The sequence below is a fragment of the Monodelphis domestica genome, chromosome 6 (assembly GCF_027887165.1).
Source record: "Monodelphis domestica isolate mMonDom1 chromosome 6, mMonDom1.pri, whole genome shotgun sequence".
NCBI classification, from domain to species: domain Eukaryota; kingdom Metazoa; phylum Chordata; class Mammalia; order Didelphimorphia; family Didelphidae; genus Monodelphis; species Monodelphis domestica.
The window spans coordinates 255,770,221-255,783,120 of record NC_077232.1 but is presented as its reverse complement, the minus strand read 5'-3'; the positions used below and the strand labels follow the sequence as shown (position 1 = coordinate 255,783,120).

Sequence of the window (12,900 nt, the reverse complement as noted above, 5' to 3'; positions counted from 1 at the left end):
GCTCATTTTAAGCTCCTTTTATAATCAATCCTATAATAAAATTAATTCTGAGGTCATGGTCCAACTGGTCGGTTCAAAGCCACATTTTTACTAAGCTTCCCCAAAATAGTCTCAAATTATTCAAAGAAAAAAATTATCCATAATATCAAATCAGTAAAATTAAGAGTTGGCATATTTATGAAGAAAGTTATTTGCACTGGCTGAAGTTTCAGATATCTGGACTTCCTTTGCTAAACAAGGGGAAGGCTGAAATGTCGTGTGAGGACAAAAATTACCTAGTGTTTATAATTATTATTATTATTATTAAAAACTAATAAAAGCTGACAGGTGCTAGAGATGCTGGCGATTTTCTACACATTCTGAGAAACACAGACAAACCAAAAAAAAAAATCCCTATTTTAAAAGCTAGAATTAACATTTCCACTACCACCAAAGCGGTAGTAGGAATGCTTTGGATGACTCAACAAAAACTGTGGCCATAAATTAAACTCCACTTTGCTCTAGCAAGTGGTCTTCTGAATACTTCATGTAGAGAACAGGGGAAGCTCTGGAGGGGCCTTAGTCGGAACATCTTGTAGGCTCACTTCTTGTGAAGAAGATTCAAAATGACTAATCAGCAGAAGAGCAGATGTTCTTAGATAGTCATCGTAAATCAAGCATTACCCTGGAAAACTCTATCATTCCCGCATGAGCAAAATCTAAAGGGAGAATTAAGTCCTTGGAAACCAAAACTGGCATCATTCCCAAATAAACAGGTTTTGGGACTGTCACTGAACTAAGTATAACTCAGTGGCTGCAGGTCACCCTTGAAAATAGTTTTTGCTGTTTCCCAAGGTAGAGGAGGAGAGGGAAGAGAAGGGTCAGTTTAGATCTGAGATATATATATAGGTCATTTACCAAACAGAATTCAGTTAATAGAATCGCACTAAGAAAATCAGATGAGGTCTAATGTAACTGTATCCATTTGGCACCTACATTTTATAAACTATAAATAAAAAAAAGCACCCTGAGGCCAATTCTCAGAGTCATAAAATAACATAGCCTGAGGTTCTGTCTCTGAAAAGCATTTATGGTCATGCTAATAATTACCCTCAGAAATACTGTAAAAATAAAAAATTAAATATCTGCACTGGTAGATGGAGTGTCCACTCTGGAAATTCTCTTCCCTGAGGATATCACAGGTCACAGGTTCACACATGTAAATCTGGAATAGGACTTTAAGTCCAATTCCATCATTTTTATAAATGAGGAAACTGAGGTTCAAGAAGATAAAGTAAGAGACTGGCCCAAAGTCACATTAGTAGTTCAGATCAAAAGAATGTTGTTTTTTTTTAACTAAATGAAAAATAAGTTCAACAAAAAGTGTCTTAAATTATAAGATGTTTTCCTAATTAAAAAAAAAAATGACCAACCATACTGAATTTTGTGGCAAACTGTATAATTGAAAAATTGCATTTTGGATGCCTAGTAATTGTAATTTTCTTTCATATTAGTAAGGTATATTGAATCACATACCTCCATTTTAGCATTTGTCCAACGAGGTATTTCTACAACCATATTAAATACTTCCTGTAATAAAAACAATAATAAAAGAATTTAAGTATAACTCTTCATAGCATCACAATTATGTGCTTTGAAAACTACTTCAGATTTTTTTTGTCAACATTGACAAACCTCATCTAAGGAAAATTCTTACTCAAGTTCAATGTTCCAAAATCTTTCATTTCCTAAAATTTGAGAGAAAATAGCGCCCAAAATACTACAACCACACTCTCCAATCTTCCATGTCATGTGGGAAGAGGAGGAGGAAAGCACAGAATAATGGAAATTCAAGTCAGAAAGGCCCAGATTTAAATTGTGTATGTGTCTGCCTTGTGACCCTGAAAAAGTCATTTAAGTTCTCTGGGTCTCATCTATCTGTCCAATGAGGAGGTAGGGCTAAAAGATCTTAATGATCCTGTCTGGCTCTAAATCTATGATCCCATGATGAGAATCCTAGGAGATCTGTTCACCCAAACCCCTCATTTGACAGATAAGTCAAGTGAGAAGTGAAATGACTTATTTTTGTTTACTGACATTTAATGTTTTAAATGCCCTGTGAAATTCCAAGAAGCTATTTAGCATACATATATAAGAATGGGGGCATTGTTTTCATCCATAAGACCAAATGTCCTTGCAGAATAAACAGACAAAAAAGAAGAAAACAAGTGGTTACAGGACTCTTGAATGGTAAAGCCAAGATTCTAACCCTGATCTCTCTTTTAATCCCCTTTACTACAGAAAAGAGTTATGAGCTACTTCTAGAAATGAATCCTCAAATGTAGTTTGGTGGATGGAGTCATGTAACCATCCATGGATAAGCCACTTAGCTTCTCAGGAGGAGTTTCCTCAAAAGAACTGCCATGTCACAAGATTATCTTAAGAATAGGAAAAAAAAGAGGAATCATGGGGAAATTAGTAGGGAAAAATGTGAAATGCTAGGCCAAAGCATAAATTATTGTCATGATTAAAAGCAAAATTACTAGAAGTAGTCATTAAAGTTTGATGTCACAAGCAGCAAAGGTGGAAGGAGTCCGAGCCGATGCATTGCCAAACTCTGCAAGAGAAGCTAAGAGAACATAGGGTTAGTTGCAAGCTTCATCTGCCATCTCTGAACTTTTCTACATGGCTATAGAAATATAGATTCAATGGAAAGCGGTTCTATAAATATGGCGGGTTCAAAAGTCTCCCCCCAGAATGGTCCTATCAAGAGAGCTTCTTAAGATGGCGCTGTCATCCATAGGAAGTGCTATAATGGACAGCCAAAGTCATCATTGCTGAATAATGGCTTCGATGGAGCTTTGTTAAGCCATGTCTAAAGTTTCTCAGACGCTGAAACAAAGAAAGTTCTTTACTCACAATTAAATGGGCCACAAAGAAACACAAAGGCCCTGAATGGAGTTTTTATGGAGCTGCCCCTCGCTGTGGCTCAGGGATTCATAGGGCCTGGCTGCCCATGCTACTTAGAAGAGGGGGAAGGCTAAACCTGAGCCTGGATTTCTCGACTTGCTCCAGTTCTCAACAATGCTTGCCCGGGAGCATGTCTCCTCACCCGTCTCAAGCAACTGCAGACACAGCCCCGCCATTATGTTTCATTTTCTATGCTCTTTCGTGAGGCACCTCGGCACCTGTTTAAATATGTCTGAAGTCATCGTTATAAAGGAAAACCGAAGTAAATGGCAGATGTTCACATAATTTATTCATCTCGGAAAGCCTGGTTACTAGAGAACAAATGCCTTGGATGAATGCATAGAGGGTAGCAGAGAAGACCACACTAGTGACAAGAAATGGAGTTTTACACAATGCAAACTACCATAACCACTCTCAGAGCTCAGAATGAGGCCAAAAGGAGCATGGAGGAGGGCTGAATTTTAAACTTGCCAAGCACGATCTCCCCCAAAACCTCTCTCCTTCTGGTTCTGAGCACTAAGGATTTATTCCCAGCCTGCCTTCTTGCTCTTCTATAAAAGGCATGTGCTGGGGGCAGCTGGGTAGCTCAGTGGATTGAGAGCCAGGCCTAGAGATGGGAGGTCCTAGGTTCAAGTCTGGCCTCAGCCACTTCCCAGCTGTGTGGCCCTGGGCAAGTCACTTGATCCCCATTGCCTAGCCCTTACCACTCTTCTACCTTGGAGCCAATACACAGTATTGACTCCAAATTGGAAGGTAAGGGTTTTAAAAAATAAATCAATAAATAAATAAAATAAAATAAAATAAAATAAAATAAAATAAAATAAAATAAAATAAAATAAAATAAAATAAAAAGATAAAAGGCATGTGCTTCCAACTCCCCCCACCATACCCGCATTTTGCTGGTCCATTTCCCCTAAAAGTTTATCCCTAAGTTATCTGCTTAGAACTCTGGAGTGCATTTTCCCATTGATCAATCGATAAAGAATTATTAAGCACCTACCATTTTGCTGGGCACTCTGCTAGATGCTGGAGACACAAAGATCAAAATTAAATGGTCCCTGTTCTCTCTACTGTATAAAGATGCGATCCTTTAAATAGCTGCTTAGGCAAGCCCTCAAAAGCCTACTGAACACCTATCCTAGCTCCTTCTTGAAACAGAAACGGCAAATCCTAAGCCCCTTTGAAATCTCTTGGCCTTAGTCCCTCTGAACCCCACGTCTGGGAAGAGAGGGGAAGAAAGGGAAGGAGGTAAAGACTGTGTGGAAGCAGCTCCTGGGGCAGTCAGGGCAAGAGTCTGACCACGGGTGGCAATAGCCATTCCTCTCACACATTTGGGGGACAGAAGATAAACGGGGAGCCACGGAACCCCACCCAATTCACCTGCAAAAACGGCTCCCTTCTCACCTACCGGTGATCACCAAGACTAAAATATGTTTCTCCAGCTGAATTAAGTATTGTTATTTGATGGGTAAGAGTCAGCGGGGCTCTTTCCCTCGGCTTCCAGATAGGGAGAAGATTCAAGTTCAGCCACAGCACAGCACTCTTCCACCGCATGGCTCCCAGAAGCCGCCTGGAGCTGTCTGACCCAATTCATTTGTCCTTTTCAGTTCCTGGGGCAGCGAGGGGAATCCCCACAGGATTGGGAATTAAGCCGTGGCAATCCTGAAGCCAGAATTCAAGGCCCAGATATTGCAACCAGACAATCCTGCAGGGCAGCCCGAAGAAACCAGGAAGGCTTAGAACTTGGAACTATGCAAAGCCATGACCCTAATTCCTTCCCCCTCACCAGAGAATGAAATGGTCATGGGGGACAGGGGTGCCCCCAGGTGTTGGGACCGTGTTTGCCTGTTTATTCTTGCTGTTTCTTTGTAAATGTTCCTTAGTAAGAAGCAGGAAGGAAAGAAGGGAAGAAGGGAGGGAGGGAAAGAGGAAGAGAGGAAAGAAAGGAAGAGCGATAGAAGGAAGGAAGAGAGGAAGGGAGGGAGGGAGAGAGTGGCTTGCTTGGGTCAAAGCTACTTAAGTGCCCTTTCTGCTATACCACGCTGTTTTTAACAAAGGAAAAAAAAACAAACATCAATCAATCAACGGAAGAGAAAGCATTTATTAAGCATATACTGTGTGCCATGCACTTTGCCATGCTAAGCATTGGGGATACAAGGAAAGACAAAAGAGAATTCTTGTCCTCAAGGAGATCACATTTTTATATGCTGAATATTTTTCATATAAACATGTGTGTACATATGCATATATAATATAGAAATATATGTATAAGCATGTTTATATACATACACATGTATGCACAGTTGGGTTTATAGTCACATAAATACATGTGCATATATATATTACTCCAGCTATTCACAAAAATGTGATCATTTTTATGTATTTTATCAGTATTTTAATACTGATGTATTTATACAATATTTTGAGGCTTATAAAGCTTTTGCATCTTACTTGGGCCTCACAACAACCCCAAGAAGGATTATTATGATTTTCATTTTACAAAAGAGGAAATAGAGGCTCAAATATGCCAAGTGGCTTGCCCAGGAACCCCAGGCTAGATCTGAACTTGGGACTTCCTGGCTCAAGTCCACTACAAATCAAGCAGCCTCTCTCAACTCCCTAAAACAAAATGGTTTACACTAAAGTCTAAATATAAGCCCTTACTCCTTGACCAGAACAAGTCAACCTGTTTCTCAGGTTCACTCTGGCTACCTTACAACTTTGAGAGGCACAAAATCAGGAGATTCAAGCAAAAACATTTTAGAGCACAGTACAAACATCAGACACAACTGTGATGAGATCTTAAACAATAAAAGTTATTTACAAAATATAAAGCTCCCAGCCATACCTCATGCTCACTGGTCCGAGCTTTCTTTGTAGGAATGCCTTTCTCCTATGTAAGAGCAGAAGGAGAAAAAGACACTTATTTTTGAAAATCTCTTTATAAAAAATCACCAGTTGCTTCTGGGACATTTCCAAGGGCACATCCTGAAAGGCATCTGAAACTCAACATGTCCAAAATAATTAATTATCTCACTCCCAAACCCCTCTTCTCCCCCATCTTCCCTTTGTCTGTACAAAGTACCAACATCTTTCCAGTCACTCAGATTTGTAGTCACAGAATCATTCTCAATTCCACATTTTACTTCAATTTCAACTCCAGCCCATATCCCATCAGTTGCCTACTCATGCAGATCCTCCCTTGCCTCTGCTCCTCACCTATGTCGGAGCTTTACACTGCCTCTCCTGGACTCCTGCAATACATTCCTAATTGGTGTCTCTAGCCCAAGCCTCTTCTCTCTCTAATCCATCCCTCCTACGGCTTCCAAAATGGCATTTCTAAAGCATAGGTCCAACCTTGTCATTTCTCTACTCAAAAATCTCCAGAGGCTCCCTATTGCCTCTAGGATGAGCTACAAACTCCTAGACCTGATTTTTAAAGCCAATCTGCCTCACACTTACCTTTCTAGACTTATAATAAAGTATTTCTTTCTCTCCACTCAACAGCCACAGTCTCACCAAACTGGTAACTATTTATTGTTACTCACATTTCATCTATTCAGGCTACCACTCGGGCCTGGAATATACTCCCTCCTCCTAAAATTTTATCTCCTAAAATTTTTAGCTTCCTTTAAACTCAGTGCAAACCCTCCCAGAAATTCCCTTGTATTAACTGTGTACATATTCTGTATGGACTAATGTATATATTTGGTATTCTCCAACAGAATGTAAATACGAGGAGAGGGGCTGTTTAATTTTTGTCATTGTATACCCAAAGCCTGGGAGAGTGCCTTTAATAAAATGCTTGTTAATTATTATAACAAAGACATGTTTTTTAAGTATTGTTCTATACTGTCTGGCTAGAAAATTAAAATAAAATTACAGTAAGAGGTGATAACAGAATTGAAAACGTAACAGACAATTAATCATCAAGCATTGATCGATTCACTTAATTCTGATTTTCCACTAAAGGGGAAAAAAATTCTATGAATCAAGATTCTATGATTCTATGAATCAAGAACCAAATGCCTCACGGATCAAATGACCTACAAGATTAAATCCAAAGAGGACATAAAAAAGGGGAATTTTTCCTTAAAAAAGAAAAAAATGAAGTGCCAGCTATTTAAACTGTCTGAGTGGATTTATTTGGTATGTTCGCTTGAGTTTAAAAATATATTTTTTAATTCTACCAAAGGTCTTTTTCCCAAGCCTTTCTGCAAGAAGCAAATCCACTGCTTGAACTAACGGCGAGAGTGGCAGCAGCTTCCAGCGATTACGTATAAAACAGTCATTTCATTATAGAAATGAAACTCCAGGGAGTGTGACTAACAAGACGTAGAAGTACTCAGCAGCACCCCATGCCTTGTAATTCTCCAAAGGTGTGATTACTACTCCTCTCCAGAGCATCCTTGCTGATTTTAAATTAAACCAGCCTCGGGGATGGGGGCGGGAAGGAGGACTATGCCCCTCACACCAGTTTACACATTGTATACCTTTTGCACAGAAAAACAACCCATCATGAAGGAAACGAACCTAATTTAGGAATAAATGTAGAAAGGGGGACGGTTACAAACCGGCCCTAAAACATTATTTTTGCCTCCCAAACAACCATACTCAAAAGTGCAAATAGCGGAGGTTCTAATCACTGCTGGCTCAGTGAGCAAAGCCTATTTAGATGACCCCTGTGGGACTGAAAACTGTTTGCAGTCACCGTGACAGCCCAAGTGTGCCATTATCCCCAACCCGCTGCCAATCACCAAGGACTCTCTGGGCCCTTCCTAGCCTCTGTCTGGCCCCAACCCCTACTCAAGCTAGCTAATGTCTCACTGTTATGTCAAGGAAGGCCCAATCTCAAATGAGAATTTTCTGGGTAGCCCAGAATCTGGTTCTACCCTCAAAGCCACCCCTGCCACCAAAAGGAAGCCACTTTGATACTTTGGACCCGACGTGCCTGTTTTTTAATTCCAGGAAATATTCAATTTGATAAACATCAATTACGCACCGATACTATCAGGCGCAGTGCTAAGACACTTTTCTGAGCCTCAGTCTCCTCATCTGTTAAAAGGCAGGATTTGGACTTTGGGGACTATTTTCAGCTCCAGGCCAATGATGCTAGGTCCCAAGGTGTCTTTCTGCACTTTCCAAGGACTGGATTACTATTCTTGTTGCTTCCCTCCCAAGCTTATTCCTCATTGCCAACTGTTCACCCTGTCCCAGGGTTGGCAGCCACACTAGTAGCAAGGACAGACATTCTAGTATTCTGAGCAATAGCCAAATTACAGTCTGCAAGAGGTAGAAAGTCTATTTCCGAGCCCACTTCATCACCACAAGGTTCAGCCTCTAAATCAATAACATCCTCACCCTGGGCCCTGTGAACTCTTTTAAAGAATATTTTTATAAGTACATTTCCAAATAACTGCTTTTCTAGATTGCAATCCTATGCATTTCATTGCATGCATCTATAAACATTACTGGGAAAAGGAGCCCACAGGCTTCCCTAGGCTTAAAGCCCCTGCTCTGTGACGAAGAGCCCCGGCACCTTACATCCACCCCTGTGCTGCTGGCATTGGCCCCCGACATCAGCAGGGGATGCAGGAAGAAGGGTTACCCAGGGGATCCCCGCCCAAAGCATCCTGCTCCATTTGCAACCATGAATAAGCCCAGCTGAGGACACTGTGGGCCACATTCACCCATTTACTATGATGTATTGGGGTGTATGGGGTGCTCAGGGAGGAGTAGTATCTCTGGTATGGAGGGCTTGTCATGCCCTTTTAGGGCAGCTCTCCAGCCTCTGACCCTCACCTGACACCCAGCTCTCACTTGTGGCTCCCAGTAGCTGCTAGCATGTGGTAGCGGCCACACCCTGGGCAACGGCTTTGACAAGCTGGCTAAACCTTGTGAGGGTAGCCATCGAGTCATCGACCCCTGGTGAACTAAGGCTTTGCTCACCCAGCATGTGAAGACTGCTTCAGTGGAACAGACGGAAGAAACCAATAAGAAGGTTCAACGGCTGAGATGGCGACGCAGCAAAGCACTGTGGAGTGCTTAGGGCATGTTGGAGCACAAAAGACAACACGGCCATCCAATGCAGCTGAGGAAGTCTCCAGGTGTAACGACTTTTTGTGCCACTGGACCCAGGCTTCCAATGCCGAGAGAGTGGGACTGTCTCTGTGCATCGGCTTTTCCACTTAAATCTCCTTCATGCACAAGTATCTTTGCGCATATGCACAAAGACAATCGTTATTCTTGGCTTCTGAGAGACTACTACCACCATACCATAACCATTGGGAAGAGCAGGTTGAGAGCTGCTCTGGAGAGTGCGTCCCTGGGCTTAGGAAGCCTGATTCCACAACAAAAGCCTGTGGTGCTAAGCACCCACATCTATTTCCCAAAAATGGTACAGAGAAGAATATGGGATCTGAGCACCGGACTTTGAATTTTGAGTCTCCCCGCACTACCTGTGAGGCCTTGGGCTAATAACTTATCCTCTCTAAGCCTCCGTTTCCTCATCTATAAAATGAAAGGGTTGGACTAAATGATCTATAAAATCCTTTTCACTTCCAAAACTAGGATCCAATGACTATCACCTCCAAAGCCCCACACTTGACTGTGTCCTTAAGGTCAATAGTAACACTATTCATCTACATACAATTCCTGGCATTCTCCCCAACATACTATCTAAAACTCTGACCCCCACCTCTCTCAATCATGGTATAGTTCATAGAGCACTAGATTAGAAGAAAATCTAAACCTTGGGGAGCTGGAAAATTTGGTGCACTGAGGAAGATTTGAGTTTGAATCGCATCTCTCAAACCTTTCCTACCAGTTTGAGTTAATTCTAGGTTTGAAGAAATTTAGGTAACTCATTTAACTTATTTCAGTACATAAAATAAGAATATTAGCACCAATCTCAGTATGTAAATTAAAGATAATATTAGCACAGCACAGGGTTGGGGACACTTTGTATCAAATTATGGAAGGCCTCACTATCACCTGATTTCCACCTTTGGTAATTAGGACTCCCCAGTTTTCATTTTATCAAAGCTAAGATCAAATACTATATCTAAATTTACCTTTTAATGATGCCACTAAAAAATCATTATTGAAGCCAATGGAATTGCTATGATGCTGTAAGGAATTAAAATTAAGGGCTTGACTAAAATATATGAAAATTATAAAGACTATAATGGTTGCCAATTTAAAATATTATAGCTCAAGGCAAAATGACTTTCAATAGTTTTTGTTTACAAAATAAGTGGAGTGAAAGTTGAGAAATACAAAAAGAGAGTAGAGAAGATATTTAGCCTATTCTACTAAATATTGCTCTGGTGCTTGACTCAGCCTGGCACAACTTGTTAACCCTCAACCAGAATTAATCTCTTTCCAGAAGTCAGGAAAGGAAAGCCAGCTATTCACTCATCCAAGTTCCCTCCAAAAGGCAATTTAAACTGAAGTCAACAACCTGTCGACTACTGAAGCTGACCTCTAGCCCCAGAAATTCAGGACTTTTGTAGTGACTTCTCGTCCCTTCCCCTCTTCACAGGAGCCAATCACAGCTTTCAAATTGTCTAGCACTGCCCAAGGAGGAGGGTGGGGGAGGTTGTATCTTGTAGGATCCACTTCTCATCCTTTGGAGGTATAAATCTTATCAAAAGAATTCATAATTTCCTGACTGATTAAGTTGTTACTTACTTTAGCAAATGACTTGTGAACACTCTTACTTAGTGTCTGGTGAGGTACTAAGTAGGGGTACTAAAAGAAAGTCTGATTCACACTTCGAAGTTTGGTGAGGTACTAAGTATGGGTACTTAAGTTAGTATTAACCAAGTGTCAACTCAAAATAGACAAAGAGAATAAAGAGTTCCCTTTCACAATGCTGATAGCAGATGAATGTGCATTATTCAATGAACCAATATTTTATCACATAATTACCTAGATACTTCATGAGTGTCCTCAGAAGCTTCTCTTCTCTAAATTATCAGCCCTTCCCACTCACCCAACTATTCATCTCTTTAATATTTAAACTCTCTAGTTATAGTGTCTCCAGAGTCTCAGTCCATACCTGGTGGTAATTCTAGGGACTCCTGCCCCTGATCCCTTTGAGAAGCCCTCTCCTAGAGATTCCCATCTCAGTTCATGGGCTATCTTCCCACCTTCATATACTTTAACCCATCCCTATGGTCTGCTCTATAGATTTCAGCCCATTCCTTGACATTATTAGAAGAATTTATTTTTAACCCCAAAATAATTAAGAACAATACCTCTTTAGATTCAGGCTTCAGAGGAATGTCATGAAAGGGGGAGATGTAGTGACCAGCTACATTCTCTGCAAGATAAAAACAAAGGCCATTAAAAATGGAGGTTTTGTATGTCAGTAAACTCTTTTAATTCAAAACACTCTTCTCTGGAAGTTAAAGGCAACTTGAAAAATCTGCTCCAACCTGCTCAGATAGAAAGCATCTTGAACCAAACCAGTGACTGCCCATTTCTCATCATCTTTTGCCCAGTCTCCTGACCTCTCACTCTATAGCTACAATCCTTTGTAAATGGTTTATAAAATCAAAGTTTGCAAAAGAGTCTAAATGGGTAGGCCAGAACATGCCAAAGCCCATTCAACTGTGTCAACTTGGAAACTGTAGACCCCGCATCTACCTAGTATTTATAACTCCCCTCAGTACTGTGAATCGTAAAATTTCTCAGACTTGTGAATGTTAAAAATTCTCAGACTCTATCTTAGAACATTTGGTTAAGACCATTCCCCATTTTAAACAATGAAGGTACTTGATCAGGAATGTGAGAACTCCACCCATACTTAAGCATACTTTAGGGGAAGATAAAGTTGTAAAACTCCTTACTGAACAATGAAAAGTACTTAACTCATACTTATAGTGAGGCAAAAGCCCTTAAGCTGGGTCTATTTTTAGATCTAATACAATAAGGTGCTAAGTACCTCTGAAGGTCAAATTAATCACTAAAAGGTCAGGCAACTTGCAAACTTGCAAGGGACAAGCTTAACAAAAGAGGTGTGAAGTTTTAGTCTACTCAGGTGTGAACTTACTCAGAAGTTTTAATCTACCCAGAGAAGTTGAGAACTAAAGAAGATGTGAATTATGAATGGTCAGTCCTGTGAAAACGTCTACTATGATTGGCAGATGTGAAAACTTAGGGGAGGTGACATAGGAGAAAATTCTCTTTAAAAAGAGGGTTGAGCTTGCCAAAGCTGAATTGGAGGGCTTGGTGGCTGAACTTAGTTGAGCTGAGGAGCTGAACTGGTGGGTCTCTCTGAACACTAGAATCTTGCTTGGGACAAATCTTGTGGTGAGTGGATTAAAGACTGACTGATCTCTCTTTTAAGACTTAAGCCTAGGCTGGCCTAGCCCTTTTCTCATTATTTCCTCTTACTCTCTCTCTCTCCCTTTCATTAATTCCTTAATTTGTATTAATTAAAATCTCTATAAAACCCAGCTGACTTGGGTATATTTAATATCTGGAAATTTTCCCATAGCGACCACTTTATTTTGAATATAAAAATCAAGACACTGTCTTGAAACCATATTTTTGCAGTCACAGTTTAAGGCAACCACTCTTTTCTTTGTCACAGTACCCTCTGGCCTCTGGCTGAAGGGTGAGACCATGAGCTCCAAGGTAACTATTTAAGGAGGAAGTTCAGCAAAGTGTTCTTCCCATTTCCTAATACCTACACTGCTTTTTGGACATTTGGGACTCTCCATCAGGCCCCTGTGTTGTATAATAATAATAATAATAATAATAGTAATAATAGTAATATAAATAATAAATAACAAAAAATAAACTAGTAATAGAAAATAAATAATAAATAGTAATAAATAATAAATAGTAAGTGTTCTCCTCATTTCCCAATACCTACACTGCTTTTTTGGACCTTTTTGGACTCTCCATCAGGCCCCTGTATTGGGTAATAATAATAATAAT

The 12,900-nt window shown here is 40.3% G+C and overlaps 1 protein-coding gene across 1 annotated transcript in view; it reads right to left on the bottom strand.

The window, feature by feature from the left end:
• Window positions 1-12,900, bottom strand: part of PPA2 (inorganic pyrophosphatase 2) — a 136,672-nt gene that overhangs the window by 116,912 nt on the left and 6,860 nt on the right. Inside the window, exons 2-4 of the mRNA XM_007495842.2 lie at window positions 11,211-11,275; window positions 5,798-5,842; window positions 1,516-1,569 (exon numbers count right to left, since the gene is read on the bottom strand). Coding sequence (XP_007495904.1) covers window positions 1,516-1,569; window positions 5,798-5,842; window positions 11,211-11,275 — 164 coding nt within the window. The remainder of the gene's footprint in view (window positions 1-1,515; window positions 1,570-5,797; window positions 5,843-11,210; window positions 11,276-12,900) is intronic.